The 16,371-nt window shown below is 57.2% G+C and overlaps 1 protein-coding gene and 1 long non-coding RNA gene across 2 annotated transcripts in view; one reads left to right on the plus strand and one right to left on the minus strand.

Moving 5' to 3' along the window:
• The window catches only part of LOC109523001 (potassium voltage-gated channel subfamily D member 2-like), a 34,822-nt gene extending 21,242 nt beyond the window's left edge, over nucleotides 1–13,580 (minus strand). Inside the window, exons 1-2 of the mRNA XM_019881836.1 lie at nucleotides 13,500–13,580; nucleotides 12,175–13,320 (exon numbers count right to left, since the gene is read on the minus strand). Of these exons, the coding sequence (XP_019737395.1) occupies nucleotides 12,175–13,313 (1,139 nt within the window). The 5' untranslated portion in view covers nucleotides 13,314–13,320; nucleotides 13,500–13,580. The remainder of the gene's footprint in view (nucleotides 1–12,174; nucleotides 13,321–13,499) is intronic.
• On the plus strand, nucleotides 9,781–10,274 carry LOC109523002 (uncharacterized). Its single transcript, XR_002169677.1, has 3 exons — nucleotides 9,781–10,069; nucleotides 10,109–10,113; nucleotides 10,194–10,274. It is a non-coding gene; the product is annotated as an uncharacterized LOC109523002 (long non-coding RNA).
• Nucleotides 13,581–16,371: the final 2,791 nt, after the last annotated feature.

Here is a 16,371-nt window from a genome sequence, read left to right on the forward strand (position 1 = left end):
GGGTGGGGGGGGGGGAAGGTAATTTTCCCACTGAACTCCATCATGCTGGTACAGCTCCGAATGGCAAAAGAAATTGGATTGCACTGCCCGCACGTCACAAAGTACCGCGAGCGAAATGAGATGTGCGCTTTGTAGACTTTGCCGAGTGCTGCAGAAGCGGCCTTAAAGCGGGTCGCGGCGCATCAAGAGCGTTCATAAAACATTTAGATTGTACAAACAAGAGTGAATTGGCCACACGTGACCGTGTTGTTTGACGCAGGGAACAAAAAAAAGAAAGGAAAATGCAGCAAACGGAGATCTGCTGCCATTTCCAGATAAACGAGGCCGAGTCGTCGCTGAACAAAAGCAGACGCGCTCGGGTGGATGATACGTTTGGATTATTGATGAAACAAATGTAAATCGGCATTTTTTTTTTTTTTGCGGGGGGGAGGGGGGGTCGGCCATTAAATATGAAGCGCGACGATGTGTGTTTATCCACCTCTATCAGGAACTGACTGCGAAATGCTCCAAAACAATAAGAACGACGATGACACGAACGCCACGGAGACAGCCCGTGCACTCGGCGTGGACTTTGCGCACCGCCATCCACGGCAAATCGGAAGCGCTTAACCCAGTCCTCGACACGCGCCGATCATTCTGCAGGCCACAACCCGGGAGCGCAGCAGCCAAACTGCTTCCTCCCCCGTGTTTGGACACCAAAGACTGATGGGATTAGGAGTGTGTGGGCGGATAGGACTCTGCTCTGATGCTATCCTTCCGATAGATACCGTGACGGAGGATGAGGATGGAGGGGGGGGGATGCCTACGGGCGCTGGGATTAGCCTGCTAGATTTTCACCACGGGTGATAAGGGAGCGAAGGGAAGGCTGGCAGACGCTACACAACATAATAGGCAGATAGCAGAGCGGAGATAGCAGGGGAGCCGGAGAACGGGGCCGCTTTGGTGCCGTTCGCGCCGCAGCGGAACCCGAGTGACACCGCAAACGATAGCCACGGGGCGGGGCAACGGCGAGACGGATGCGGCGGCAATGCTTGCTCGCATCTCCAGGAAAAGTTCCCCCGAGTTGTAAAAATGATTCCCGTCCACATGGAGCGGCAAAAAAAAAAACTGGGCAGGAAGGAACACGAAACGGGAGTGCTACGACTGAGCGTCTCGAATGACTATTTCTAGTCCAGAATGAGATAGCATCTACATTGAGGACCTTCACTTTTGCTGAGGACATTTCCGAAAGGAAGCATTGTTGAGGGCAAAAAGGACGGGCCCTAAGATTGACCCTTGAGGAACACCGCAGGAAAGAACTCACCAGTATGTGTGTGTGTGTGTGTGTGTGTGTGTGTGTGTGTGTGTGTGTGTGTGTGTGTGTGTGTTCAGGAGGAGATGTATGACAGTGATGTTAAGTCGGAGTGTCGCAGACAAACTCAACAACACCCCAGTCGTCGTCTATTTTTGTTCTTGTTGTCAAGCGCCTCCACCGGAATGCGAAGCCACAGCGGACCCGATGTCCTCCGTTTTCACCCATTGCATTCATGAGGACGGACGGCTTGATGAACTGGCCAATGAGAACCCCGTCCGTCGTGTGGAATTGAATGCTGATCCGTTGCGTCTCGACGCCAGTCGGGCAAAATGGCGCGCACTAGATTAGCTAGCGCAACTTAGCTGTTGCCAACAGCGGCGTTGTCGATTCAGTCTCGCCGCGTTTGTGTTCTGAAGACGCATGACGTCGCGTCACGCTTCGGCCCGCTACGGCGTCGATCGCCGCTGTAACAGGCTGCGCAAGAGGCACCAATCAAGAGATGAAAATCCGCAAGTGAAATGTCGTCAAAAGTGCCTCGCAAGGAAAGCGCAACAAAGTCAAGGGAACGGAGCGCTCGTGTACGCGGTGGTCAAAATGACCGAGGAGGCCAGGCGGCGTTGAGCCTCTCTTTCAGCCACGCGGAAATCAGATGAATCATTTGGATTCACGCCTCGCATAAAGCGGCGGCGGCAAAGGCGCCTCGGCTCTGCCTCTCTCGCATATCAAACGTATCTTCCCTCGGCCCGGGGAATCGCGGCTTAACCCTCAGCTCCCGCGCAGCCGGGCGGCTAGTTATCGCATTAGCATGCACCCTCTCTCATTTGGGAGATGTGCTTAAGAGAAGGTGATGGGGGGGGGCAAAGAAGCTTTCTTTCTCCCTTCCTGACTTTGATTCACCCTTCCGCCTGCCTTTTCCATCAACGAGTCGGGGATGAAATGCCTCATCCGCTTTCTTTTCCTCCCCTGTTCTCCGTTATCATGTCGGGAGAGACCGGCTTGACATTTTCCCTTTAGCCGTTCAGAGGACGCCTGCTGACACTTGAGAAACAACCGCTGTACCATGCCGGGAGAGGAGGGGGGAAAAAAAGTCTTTGTGTGACCTCCGTTAGATGTCAGGCGGTTCCCGTTCTGGGCATCCTTTTGTTGAATCAGAAGATGAACGGCTGCTCTTTTATATTCATCCACCGGGATCCAAATACTGTATTTCGGTGTGGCCCAGTTCGTCTCCGAAATTCCAGCTTCTGCGTAACTATGCTGACAAGCAGAAGCCACGAGTTGGCGCTCTTGCATCTCTTTGGATCTGAGGTAAGCACAGCTTCTGAGTTGAAGATAAAAATGAGGGGCCGCATTTCAGTTTGTTATTTGGATTACGAGGGAGCACAAAAAATCCAGGAATCCTCTCCGGCGGCTGCCGAGCGGTCCGGGGTGGCCGGAGCGGCGCCGCCAGCCGCAGCCACGTGCTCGCGACTTCGCGCACGAGGGGGCACGCGGTGACTTTTTCTCTTTTGAGTTCTTTCTCCTGTCAAATCAAAACACGGCATCAAAATATGAAAGTATAACTGGAGGCCTCGGGCGCGACGGCAACACGGCCGAGCGAAAGGTCATTTGGGTGCTGAAAATTGCTTTCGGCGCAGCGGCGGCTTTGCCGTCCGCCTTTGCCACTTTGGTGGCTGAAGCTGACCCGGGGCCACAAAGGAGGACGCGTGCGCCCTGAATGACACGAGTCCCACGATTTCGAACCGCCGCAGAGGGCGGACGGGCATGCTGAGGAATGACGACGTTGACGCCGCCCGAGAAAGGCGCCGCATTGGCCTGCGAAGGAACATGTGAAGCATCGGGACTGAATGAAGGTTCTTCATTTTAATCACACTACAGCAGCACCCGCCCACTCTCCCGCGGGGGCTTGCTATATTTAAGCACGGGTTCATTTCTTCTCCTTTTTTTTCGTTTTTTTTTTTTTGTCTTGGCCGATAGCGAGGCAATTGCTTTGTGGGACGTCTGCCCTTGAAGACTCCGACAGCAGAAGGAGATATTTATACATGAGACTGCAGATGTGAAGTTGAAATCCAACGCCGAGCGTTTTGAAGGTTTGCCAAATGGCAAATTTCCTCCCGCCGCACCCCATCCGCTTTGGCGCTTTGACTTGTCTTGTTGTTGTCATTGACCATTTCTCTTGCGAGAGAGAAGCCACGTTGGTCTCGTCCCTCGTTTCCCAGACTCGATGGCAGTCGTCGGGGAGAGGCAGAACCAGTCCCATCGCGCGTCTGCCGTTTCTGCTTTCACTTCCTTCTAATTGGACTCTTCCATCTGTCGGGGTCCACAAATCGTCTTGCGGGGATTCTGTCGCCAAAGCATCCGATCCAACGCTCGCGTGCGTCGGCGACGGTCCGCTCGGAGGCTCGGGCGGGCCGTCCCTGCGCGCTGAGGAAGCAGAGGCGCGCCGAAGCCGCCTACGACGACCCTTCGGAGAAAAAAAAACGCTGCTCCCGGTGGCAAATTTCAAACAAAAACAGGATACCTAAAAATCAAGTCTCCCGCTGAGTCCAAAGCCAAAGGTTATAAATGACGAGTTTTCAAGAGGCGAGCCATGAGAGGGCTTGTCCAATGTTCGTTCCAAAGGGAAGGAACGGCGACGGGATAGGCTCGCCACCCCCTCTCAGGCTGCGCTTGGTTGCCGCAACCTCGAAAAGTGTCCGGTAGACAGCGGGCAGGGGCGGAGGAGCTCCGAAAGGGAAGGTGGGGCCGGGCCACTTCAAGACTCTTGAATGTGCCAGTGAAGGGATGCCAGAGTACGAGTGACGCGCTTCCTCTTCATAAGAGGACCGGTCAAGAGGCGAGCGGCGGCATTCGGGACCAACTGGAGACACTTAATGGAGGATTGGCTGACTCCAAAATCAAGCGCACGAGTTGTGACCAAGGCACCAATGGCTGTTTCAAAGTGCTGAGCGGAGAAAGGAGTCGAATGTGAGTCGTATTTGCCGTCGCGATGACGGCCCATTAACTTTGACGGATGCCGCAAAAGCGCCGTCGGCCTGGTGGGCGCAAAATGGCGGCAGTAAACATGCGCCGTGAGTCCCGAAAAGATGGAGCAGATTGGCCACTTGACCTTTTGGAGGCAATCGAACGTGGCGTTAGGGAGGCCGAGAGCGCGTCTCCGGGCGCAAGCGACGGAGACAAAGCCGGCCCGGAAATTGATCGCCGCGTCCGCCTTTATTCACGGGAAGGTCTCGCTGGCTTTTCTGCTCACCTCGACCCGCTTTCTTGCTTTTTAGCTCCAATGTGAGATGCTGACTCCAAACAGGACACGTTCCATTTGCCCGTGGCCGCGAAAAACAGAAAAAGAAAGAAAGCGAGGCCGCACAAGCTGGAAATATAACTCTTTGAGCTCATCCACGGGGATTAGGGACAATTGGCTGAAGGGAGGAAATCCAAATAATCGTCATCTGTTTATGGGTTCCCACTAAAACCTTGAAAAAAGACAACTAAATCCGCAGACGAAAATGCACTCCTTCAGCTGCTGAGAAGCACCGAGGTTGAAATCCTGACTGGAAGCTCAACCGACGCGATCCAAGAAAGTCATCTCTTCTCTACAAAACTACCGCAAACGCCGTCTCGTCAATGGAGACATTTCTGTTCCAAATACAAGTTGCAAGTTTCACTTTGTTTGTTTGTTTTGGGGTTGAGGGGCACGGCTAGAACCCCCCCACTATGAAGGAACGCGAGTGCCATTGTTCGCATCAGCGGCCGACGATTACGACATGCGTCTTGCTAAGCGTCTGCTGGGAAAATGCGTCTTCCCTTCAGATCCCTGATTTAGAGCGCCTCGTTGTCAGCAAAAGAAGGAGAGACAAAGTCCGACTGGATGGCCGGTGTGGGGACCGGACCGGGGGCTACGGGCCGGCGCGGTTGCTCTCGAGTGCCTTGTTGTTGGAAAAGCCGTGGGATGACCCGCTGAGAAATATTCAATACTTCTGGGCGGGGTGCAAGAAAGTTGCCGGACGAATTGGCATCCCTTTTTCCTGCCCGCAGGCCCGCTCTGCCATTGATCGATGAGCAAGGCATGTTTCTTTTTTTTTCGCTATTGAGAAGCCTCATCGTCTTTGCCGTCTCTTTTTTGTTGTCAGTCCTTCACATTTGTGAACAACAACGGCGGCACTCTCGAACCATCCAGAATTGCTTTCTCGACTGGAAAAGCGGGCGAATTTGAAAGCGGCCCTTTCGTCCTTCCACTTTTCTGTACGCGGCCTTCAAACGAAAAAGCGCGGACACCCCCGTCTTTAGGTGAGCAGCAGTCCAAAGTCACGGTCGACGTTGCGAGCCAAACTCTTGGTCTGCCATTTTCTCGCTGGCCTCCCATTTGTGGGCAGCTGAGGAATATGTTTTCCTGTCTTTCAATGTGCAATTCCCCCCAGCGTCCAACCCTCGGGGGCGGGAGCGGAATGATAACCGGGCTACGCTGTTGATTCACGAAATAGCAAGATGGATTCGTGAGCGCCATTGTACAAAGGGCGAGCGCCGTCGACACCATTAAAGTGTCTGGCACTTGGCGGAACGCCGTGATGGACGGCCGAATATTCGGACAAGATTCATCGCGCTCGTTTCTGAAATCGCTCGAATGAGATCAGCGGCGGGTGTCGGGGGGGGGCGGAAATAATGCAAGCGGAGGACGACCACTTGTCCGCCATCAATCCGGCGTGGTCGCAGGAGGGAAGCGTCGACGCCGCCACGGTGACGCCGACGCACACCTGCGACAGAAATTAGCGGAGGGAGAAATCTGGCCCCGAGCGGCGCAGGCGCCCCGTTTTGTCTGCGCTCGGCCAAGCGGCCCACGCGAGCTGATGCAAGCGGCTATTTATAGCGGCCGGGCCGCGCGGGAAACAGCTGCCGTGCGTCAGGGTGACGGGCTGACATCCTTCTTCGCAGCGGGACCTCGGCGCCGGGCGGACGGGAGCGAGCGCTTTCTGTCCAAACTCAAATGGGGGGCAGATCGTCTCCCTTCTCATCGGCACGGTGCGCTCGCAAAGAGAACGAGCGATGGGGCCTGCGGCCAAGACGGAACAAAGAAATCGGGGGTCGCGGCGGCCCGCAATCGGGGTCGACCGAGGCGATCGGCGGCCGCAGGTGGCCAGAGCTAGCAAGCCGGTGACAACGGGCTCTCAAGGATGCCTTTGTTGGCCTCACGCTGAGGGTTTTTGTTTGTGGGGTTTTCTTGTGATTAAGAGCCAAGGACGCTTGAAAGCGCCGGCCCGGTAAAAGCTGCCCTTCAACTTTCAACTTCCGGCCCGTTGATCAGGTTCCAGAGCGGCCCGACAGAGGCGAAACCCGGAGCATGCCAAATCAAAGCACGCGTCTCTTCGATCATAGCCGTGCAAAAAAAAAAGGAAAAGTATGAAGGATGTCGCTGATTGCGAATTAGCGGAGGGGAGCTTGAGACCGGTCTCCAGTCCACCCCCATTTAAGGTGGCGGGAGGGGGGCCTTGGGCGATGTGCTGCAGACCCCTCCGCAATTGGTGAAAAGCTGCGACTTTCACACACGGTGCGCTCAGCAGCTCACATCGCCTAGCCCAACCCAAAACTTGAGTGATCAGGAATTCATTTCTTGGTTTTCTGTTTGGGATGGAATTGAAGCTATTTGAGAAGAGCGCGGTCCTCTTGCTCTCACCGACGCCGCATCTCTTTCGGTCGCGCATTGCGGCACGCGAGGCGCACAACTCAACACAAATTACGACTCGCCCCTGCGGATGTCAAAACAAACAAACAAACAAACCAAAAACAAAACGATGGCCAAATAGCGATGACGGCGGTATGGCGGCCGCTGACTGTTTTGTGTTTGCTCTGCTGTCCCACGCGCCAGAGGGCAGTCGTGACGGGGCCTCTCCACCCCGCCCCCGCTCGCCCCAACCTCCCCGGCACCTTCTGGCTCCTGCGTCTGTGCCGCAAAACGGCTCTTCAAAGGTTTGGAGAGGCGCGGCCTCTTAAATGCTAGCTCATGGTTTGCCGTCGTGACCGCTCCAATCCAGCGGCCACGATGACGCGCCGCTGCGGGGCGCGCTCGCGGTAATAACGCTCATCGTAATGATCAGGCGGCCGTCGCGCGACATCCAAAAGCTGCGGCGACCGCGGGGCGGCCGCGGCTGGCGCGATCCGCGCTCATTAGCGGCGCCGTTCCATCCAAGTAACAAGTGGCAGGCCGCCGACTTCCCGTGTTGAATGCCGCCATTTATTACAGCGACTATTTGCGCAGTGATGATGTGACCACGGGGGGTGTTTCTTCCACATTCATTCCTCTGTTATTTCCATAATTGAGTCCCTCTCCTTGCACGCTAAGGACTTTGCTGACCTTGCGCTCAAGCCCTCGACGGACGACGTTAGCCCTGTTAGCTTTGCTAGCTCGCTTCAAGTCATACGCTTGCTGTGCTCACCTTGATTGACTTTTTTTTTTTTTTGTTGAAACACACTGCTGCCTTTTTTCACCTCGCAGAACTTGTGAGTGCACGTTCCGAATCCTTCCCCATGAGTTGGTGGACTCCCACAAGAGGCCTTTATGAGGCAAGTTTGAATCAGCGAAGGCTAATGGACAGATTCTTATGAGAACGCTGAACTGAAAGTGTGTTTCCTGTCAAAGAAAGCGAGTCCGCTGAATGGACAGAACCGCCGTGGCGCACGGTCAGGACGGGCACGCCTCTGCCTCCAGTTGAGCCAGGAAAAACAAAAACAAAAACAAACCCTGCTTTGAGATGTTTCAAGTCGTCTCTTGTGATGATCTCATTCAATCAGCACATTTTCCACTAATGAATGAGCCAGTCTTGTATGAATCGATTTTTGGGGGGGCACATATTTATCTCAATGCTGACCTGACGACAGCACCGATCCAAGAGCGATTGTCGCCTTCCGCCAAAGTGATGAGGAGGCACGATGCGCGTCTGCATACTAATGGGCATTTCCATCCCCGTGTAAACGCCGAGCATGTCAATGTGGCGCGCGGCGCAAGAGGAGGAGGCCGCCGCGCCATTTTTGCACCGGGAATTTATCATTTGCGCGTTATTTGATCCGCTGCTCCGCCGGCACGGTCTTTCAATCTCGTATCTTTTAGGGCTCGGCGGCCGAGACGGGAGGCGGTCACGGAAAGAGGCAATCTATCATCCGCCCGCCGGGGCCTTTCCCGGCCCGTTAGATTGGATGGAAGCCGAGCCCCCGGCTCGGAAAATGCTTTCCGTCGACAATCTTTTCTCACAGGGCAGCCGCCTTCATTCCAGGTAACTCGAATCTCCTTCCGGAAAATTCCCTTCGCCTCCGACGGAGTCCGAAAGAAGCCGACGGAAACGCCGAGCGGGACCGAGAACGACAACAAGAACCAACCTGGGCTAATTGTGTACTTGACATAGTGGCGCGGCATTAGCGAAGCCATTCTAGCCCGCCGTTACAAAAACATGGCTGCATGAAATCGTTCAGCAAAATGTCAAGGTTTCCGCCAGATTTCAATTTCGCTTCCGCTCGATGGACGTCGCGCCGCGTCTCGCGGCGGGCGCGCCTCGGCCGCCTGGGGCCACTCGACCGTTTGAGGAAACACAGACACGGAGACGTCTCGGCTCCTCGCTCAGATGCGGCGATAGCAGCCATTCTTCGCGGGGAATAAAGAATCGAGCAATAATCGCCCATCCCGAGAGGCGACGGCCACTTGTGAAGGCGGCAGCTGATAAAGGCGCATCAAGAGTGAGGGCAAGGCGTGCGCGGCGCTGACCAAAAAGTAGCGCGTGTGCGCGTGCGTCGCTCCGTAGGCGCTTGCGCGCCAGCTCGGCCCGCTCCAACCCCCTTGTGAGTTGCGCTCGAGTCCCTCGCAGCTGCTCTCGGCAGCCGCGCTCCATTCCACCTTAAATCCCCCCAAAAATTCCCTCCGCAGCTAATTCGTCTGGACGGCGTGGAGCGTCGCGAGACAAACAAGCAAAGAGCGCCACATCTGATTCCACTCTCCCACGGGGGCCAACGAGAGCGTTGGCGTCTTTCAAAGTCATCCAAAGTCACGCTCGCGCTTCAAAGTAGGACGCACCGATCCGTCACCTTCAAAGGGAGTCGGCCGATTCGCGCTTTCCAAATGGGCTGGTGAGCTTCGACGGCCTACTTCTGGGGCCAAACGCGTTGCCCGGTCGCCCCCCCCACCGAGTCAGTTATCATCGCCTCGAAGATGTGACATTGCCGACAAGTCTCGTACACGCCAGGGGATGACAAGAAAAGCCCGAGAGCCGTGCTAAATGCTCGGCTAACGTCGGCTAGCGTCTGCAACACGGCAACGGCAGTCGCTTTTCACAGAAGCTTGGCTGGAAAACAACTTTGAACGGCCAAATAGCGGGCGGGAAATCGACTCGCTCAACCGCAACCTGCAAGATGAAGAACAAATTGCTCCACAAAATTTGAAAGTGGCTCCTTAAATGCGCTCGCCGAATGACCGAACTGCTCTGCAATGCAACGGTCTCGGTTTTGAGCTTTGGCCGCCGCCGAGCCAGGAGGGCGAACAAAGAAGTCGGGATGGCTGCGTGCCACATCATCTGGCCAATAAATAAGCAGGATAAGAGGGCGTTGTCCGGCCCCGGGCGCGAGATCGGCACGCGTGACGCGCAGCTGCGCGGCGCCATTGATTCTCCGCCGCTCCTTTCCACCCGGGCCGCCTGCCAAGTGCCTCCGAACAGGAACCCCTGCTCTCGCGACGTCTGCTTAAGCGCAATCAATGGGCCATCAGCGGGAGGCGGCGCGGGGTGGGGATGGGGGGCTCGGAAGGCGGTCTCGCGGGAAGCCCACGTGGCGGGAAGGCATCGCGAGCGCGGGTGGCCGCGAGGCACGCTCGGCTATCGGGCGGAGGGCGAAAGCTTTGTCAAAAGGTCTCGGGCGGTGGCGCCCGCCGGAGCTTATTTGCCTCGCCAAGAGCGAGCGCTTGCTCGGGCTGTCGCGAAGATGCCGGCTCAAAGGCCTCGCGCGCCGAGCCCCGGCGCAAGCGGCGCAACAACAAAAAGATGCACGTGAGCCGCCCGGTGGCTCCTTCCTAATCAATTGCGAAGAGAGCCCGTCACAGTCGACATACGGAAGCGCGCGTTCGTGTCCGCGCACGAGGTGTTGGCAAATCGACACGAGTCCTCGCGGCCGCTGGCTGCCTTCTTCATCACACTGCGGATATGCCAGCTGGCTCGCCGCGTCACGTCACGCCGCGTCACCGGCGGCTCAATGCGGGGCCGGAGGCTGCGCCGGTCATTTGGGGCCCAAACGAAACCGCATGCACACTTTCAGTCCAGGTTGACAAGGTGAGCCATGGAATTCGGGCCGAATCGGCTCCTGACATTCCTCATACTGTGTGTGTGTGTGCGTGTGTGTGTGTATACACACACACCTTCACTCGCCAGCCAAAAAGTGAGACGTTACGATGGGACTGCTGCATTCATGAGACTATTTGCGATGAAGACATCGGCCACTCTGCTGGCCGGTGATTAGTTTCCGAAAAATGAAGCACCGGCCCGGCGGCGTCATCCGGTTACCGCCTCCTTGCTGTTATCTGCCGCGCATCAATTGAACTCATCACGGCCGACCTGATTTCATCTCTGATGATAATCATCATACGCCGCTTGTTTTGCAATGTTTGTTCTGCCTTTTTGGGAAGGAAAAAAAAAAAAAAGTGCACCATCCAACCCAGAGGAGGCAGGCTGTAGCGACCCGCAAAGATATTTTTAAACACAAGTCGAGCTGTCTTTTTTTTCCAAGATTATTATTCCCCCGACTGTATCACCGGCAATCCCGCTGCAGGCGGCCAAAGCCCGCGTTCTGCCGCTTTATTGTTTCCACCAGGTAAAAGACACAAAGAAAAGGGGGAGGCGGCGGGCGGCGGGGGGTTGCGGTGGAAGCAGATGGCAGCCCGTCGGAACAGCGACACGACTTTTCAGCGGCTCGGCAAGCGCGCCGCACCCAAGGGGCCGAGCGGTGCCGAACGATGGCGACGGCCGTCGCGATGCGAGGAAGTTCACCGCGCGCGTCCAAATTCGTTTGGGAACGAGGAGCGCGTCACCGTCAGTTTGATTATTTGAAGCACGTGGTGGAGCTAACGCTCTGCCTGCGGATTCATCGTGTGCGTGCAAAGCGCACTTTCGGGTTTCCCAGAAGAGGAACTTCGGACACGCAGAAACGGACCAGATTGCTTGGCTTCTTTTGTCCCGGTCGTGACCACTTGTTGCCAGGCAGACTTCATGCTGGAGGCAGTCGTGACAAATGGCAGACCTCCACTATCCGGATGCGGATGGAGCAAAACAATTTCGTCCGTCAATCAGCAACTGTTTGGATCACGTCGCGCTCACCCAAGCGTGCAGGACGAACGTGAGCGCAGTTCCTCGTGGAAATATTCGAGGGCAAGAAGTTTCGAGCGTTTGCAGCATTGCTTCTTGGCTCAACGTCTGCCCTATGAAAGCAGAGTTGCCTGCGATCCAAACTCCTTCAAAGTCAATCGAATGGGGGCAAAAAAGGCGACTCGCCACGCCGCCCCGATGGAGGGCGCTCCGAGACGACGAGGCGGTCGCGGGACTCACGGCTCGTCCCGGCTCAAGCATCCATTCGGACAGTTGAGGGAAGACCGACGTTCCGTGCTCATGTACGTGTATTTTATTTGGCTTCGCGTTTTTGAAACGGTCGTATTTCTCGCGAGAATGTCTTTTCCGCTCCTATTTTGGGACGCGTGGAACGGATCGATGGGTTTGACGTTGTTTGCGCTGGGAAGCGTCGCTTTGGTTTTCCGCGCCGGCGGCAGCGGAGGCGAGACGGGTCGGCCGCGGTCGAGGCGCGCCGAAAGGCCGCGCGACGTGAAATCGACGCGCCGAGCGGAGAAGGCGGAGTCGGGGCGCGCCACCTACCCGAGCGTGGTCATGGTGACGATGGTGTACCAGAAGGCGGCGGGGATGCTGGTGAACTTGCTGGCGGCCGAGCCCTTCTCGGCGTAGAACATGACGGTGGCGAAGATGATGATGGCCATGGTGAGCGAGAAGAGCAGGAAGCCCAGCTCGGAGGCGCAGCTCTTCAGCGTGTAGCCCAGGATGCGCAGGCCCGCCGAGTGGCGGGAGAACTTGAAAATCCGGAAGACGCGGAAGACGCGCAGCGTGACGAAGGCGCCGCTCACCTGGTCGTTGTCGGTCATGACCAGGCCGATGTAGTAGGGCATGATGGCCACCACGTCGATGACGCTCATCACGCTCTTGGCGAACTTGTAGCGGCTGGGCGCCGCCGCCAGGCGCAGCAGGTACTCGACGGTGAAGATCATGACGCAGGCCGTGTCCAGGCAGAAGAAGGCCAGCGCGTAGCGGTCGCCGCACGACACCTCCTCCTTGTCGGCGCGGCCGGCCGGCGCGCCGCAGGGCACCGTCTCCACCACGTTGGCCATGACCGAGACGGCGATGAAGAAGCCCGTCACGTAGTAGAAGACCAGCGCCAGGGTGCTGGTGTGCGGGTTCTCGAAGGCGCGCCACAGGTACTCCCGGGCCGTCAGCTTGACGGGCGGCCCGTCGCCACCCCCGCCCCCGCCGCCGCCCTCGCCGTCCATCTCCTCGTCGTCCTGCAGCCGCTCGGCGTTCTCGCGCCGCCGGTCCTTGTACTCCTCGTAGCAGCAGTCGCCGATGATCTCCGGGATGATGCCGAAGAAGGCCAGCTCCTCGTCGTAGGCCGAGATGCACTCCTGGCGCGGGTAGTGCAGCTTGCCCGTGCGGTAGAAATTCAGGATGTGCCGGAAGATGTCCGGGTCGCGGTCGAAGAAGTACTCGCGGCTCTCCTCGTGGAAGAAGAAGTCCTTCTCGCTGCTGCCCAGCAGCGTGTCCGGGTAGCGCTCCAGCGTGGTGCGCCACGTCTGGAAGCGGGTGCCGCTCACGTTGAGCAGGAGCAGGCCGTCCTGGCCTTTGCGCTTGTCCCGCGGGGGCGCCGGCATCGGGGCGCCGGCCACCGGCATCCACCCGATGGCCGCCGCGCGGGCGAACGGGAGCCACGCCGCCACGCCTGCCGCCATGCTGACCCTACACACACACACACACGCGCGCGCGCGCGCGCGTTATCGCAGTGCGGCCAACACACGCGGTCGACCCTCGCGCATCGACTGGCACTTTGCGGCAAACTGATGAGCCGGCGTTTGCGTTGGCAAGGCGAAGGAAAAAAAAGAAAATGGCAAGAAAGCAACGAGCGTCGCCTCACTCACCTTCGCGTCGGCTGCTGCCTCCAAGGGGACTTTAATCCGATCCTCGCAGGAGACGACTTGCCGTATCGCCTCCCATCGATCCTCACCGCGGGCACACACACACACACACACACACACGCGCGCAGGCGCGCGCGCGCGCCCAAATAAAACGGCACACTAACGTCGCATCAACAAGTTAAACAAAAGCAGCCGGCAGCCTCTTTGCAGCGCCAAGTGACCGTTTGCTTCAGCGCGCTGGTTTTTTTTCTTTCCTCTCCCCCTCCGCTCCCTTCCTTCCTTCCTTTCCTCTCCGAGCATGCGAGAGGCTCCCCCCAGCCCCCTCGTTGCAGTTTCTCCTCGATAAAGTCCCGTTCCTTCGCGTCTACCGCAAGACCACCCTCCCCTCCCCTTCTCTTCTCTTCGCTTTCTCACTCACGAGCGAGCCCGACAGGAGGAGAGAGAGCGAGAGCGAGAGAGGGGGGGAGGAGAGGGAGGAGGGGTCCAGAAATTCCTCCGCTGCCTCCCAGCCACGGGAACTGATCATCGCGTTGTCATTGCACGGGCGGCATCGCCAAAAGCCTCCGCGGGGGCTCTGGCGCGACCGCACCGCCGCTCCCGGCATCCATTCGGGTGAGGACAAATGTCACTTGTCTGACACGAAGCGACGTCAAGCCTTCGTTGGCGTCATCGGAGGCATTTTGGAGCGCCCCCATCCCGCGTTCCGCTTCGCTCGCCTCCAAAGCTGCGAGATGGTGGTGGTGGTGGACCCCAAAAAGCAGGCAAGAGAGAGGAGCGGGGCGTGTACTTGACAAATTGTATTAAAACATCGAGAAAACTCAATCCAAAACAAACAAAGTCCAAAGCATCAAACAAAAACATGAGCGAAGCAAACATCACAGTGACCAAAACCGGACAGCAGCAAACAAAGAGAGGTCGGGCGGGAGTCCTTTTGTACAGCTCATTACCTAACGACCACCAGGTGTGCAGCTGCAGGTGGAGCCCCACAGTGCCACCTGGTGGTCACAAACCGAAACGTGACAAAAGCGATCAAACTTTTTTCACCGCCAACGACCTCAAAATATTGCGAATGCAACAAGACTACAGCGATGACATCATGAAATGGAATGGGAAGTGGGCAACCGTTATTTTTTGGGGGGGGAGGGGTGGGGTCAACAAACGAGCCGCCGTTCTTCACAGAGGACAAAGAATACACGCCCATTGTGTTCACATATCAGTCGCTTCAAAAAGGGCGTCAGCATCGCCAGACTGCTTGAACGCGGCCATCGCTCGACGTCTCGTTCGTTCAAGACTTGAGCGACAGTGTCCATCAAAGCTTATTTTTTGCCGCATATATGGTTTCCCTCATGTTTTCAGTCCGCGTTTGGAATTGCTAGCCGCGAGTGCCACCGGTCGATGGCGCGCTTTTGATGCGGCCCGACGGATTTACGCGGTTCACAAAGGTCAGCGGCGCGGTGGGACGGCGCCGCTCGCTCGCTCGCCTGACATTTCGCAAAATAAGCATAATCGACAAAGTGTCTCCCGCATCCCGGAACGGTGCGCGCGCCGCCTCCGGCGGGGATTTGAGACGGAGCGCGCCTCGCACACGCGGCCGCCATCGGCGGGCCGGGAGGGACGGCAAAGCGTCGGTCCGGCACCGAGTGGCGTCCGCTCTCTTGTTCGCGTCCGGACGATGAGATGCGCTACCCGCGCCGCCCTCGATTTGGAGCCTCGCCAAACAACGGGCCTTCAATAGCGAGACCTTCATTGCAGCTTGCAATTTTGTTCAATACATCTTGCTCCTCCCTCCCTGCCTGCCTGCCTGCCTGCCTTTTGGGCTCCTCCCAACAACGACCACCATGCAAAACATGACATCCGCCCTCATCACCTTTTGAAGATATGCCAAACGACCGGGCCCTCCGTGTTTTTTTTTTCTTCTCTTTTTTTCCTGCGCGGCTTCAGCACCAAGGACAGCGCCCGACCGGATGTGGCGTGACGCGTCCTTCCTCCTTCAGGCGGCATCTGGAATCTGGATCCGCCATCAAGGCTCAAATCGTTTCTGGCAAGCATTGATTTGATCTTCTCGATCCATGCTAAGGTCATGCCGGTGGTGGGAAAAAAACCTTCCGAGAAGGGCGCCGGTCGTACGCGCGCGCTGAATTGGAGCTCGAGAGGGCAAAGAGTAGTTTCTGGCGCCTCGGCCGGGTATGAAGGCAGTGGAATGAATGCTGAAAGGGCTTTCGGTACTTGCTCAAGGGCAAGATGGCACATTGGCTTGGGCGGATTCCGACATGTTGGCTGTTGCATCAGTCAGACCTGTGGCCTCCCGCTTATTGCCGTTGGTCCCCTCTGGCGCTGAGCCCAGTTCGGCGGTGGCTCTTTTTTTTTTTTTCCTGGGGATGAATGCACAGGAGTGTCGCTTGTAGGCTGGGGGGGCCATGTATTCATCGGGGCGTCGAAATATTCCAGCGGTTGCCAAATGGCAGCAAACGTGAGCGGCCGGCCGGCCGGCCGGGCCGGCTGCCAGCCTGGGACTCTTGTCGCGGAAACCGCTCCAAAAGGCGTTTTTGAGCGGCTCCGAGCCAGGTCGCAAAAGCAAGATCTCTTTTCTGTCTCTGTGACGCGCTCACGTTTTATTCGTCGCTTGGTATGAAAGACGGAGGGTGAAGGTTTCTTTTTTCCAGAAAACTCTGAGCTGGCTGACCGATGCGGCTGTCGCGTCAGCCTTCTTCGGAGCCGTGGTTACTTCCTGGCGAGCCGTCTTAAAAAGGGCCGAGCGGGTCGGCAAACCTTCAAACTTAAGGGACCCCCCGACTCAGTCAAGGCTGCGCTCCACCCGCCCTGCCGCCGCTGAAGCAATGCGTCCCAGGTGTGCGGGTTTTTTTTTCAGTGAAGC

Source organism: Hippocampus comes, unplaced genomic scaffold (assembly GCF_001891065.2).
Source record: "Hippocampus comes isolate QL1 unplaced genomic scaffold, H_comes_QL1_v1.1 scaffold299, whole genome shotgun sequence".
Taxonomy (NCBI): domain Eukaryota; kingdom Metazoa; phylum Chordata; class Actinopteri; order Syngnathiformes; family Syngnathidae; genus Hippocampus; species Hippocampus comes.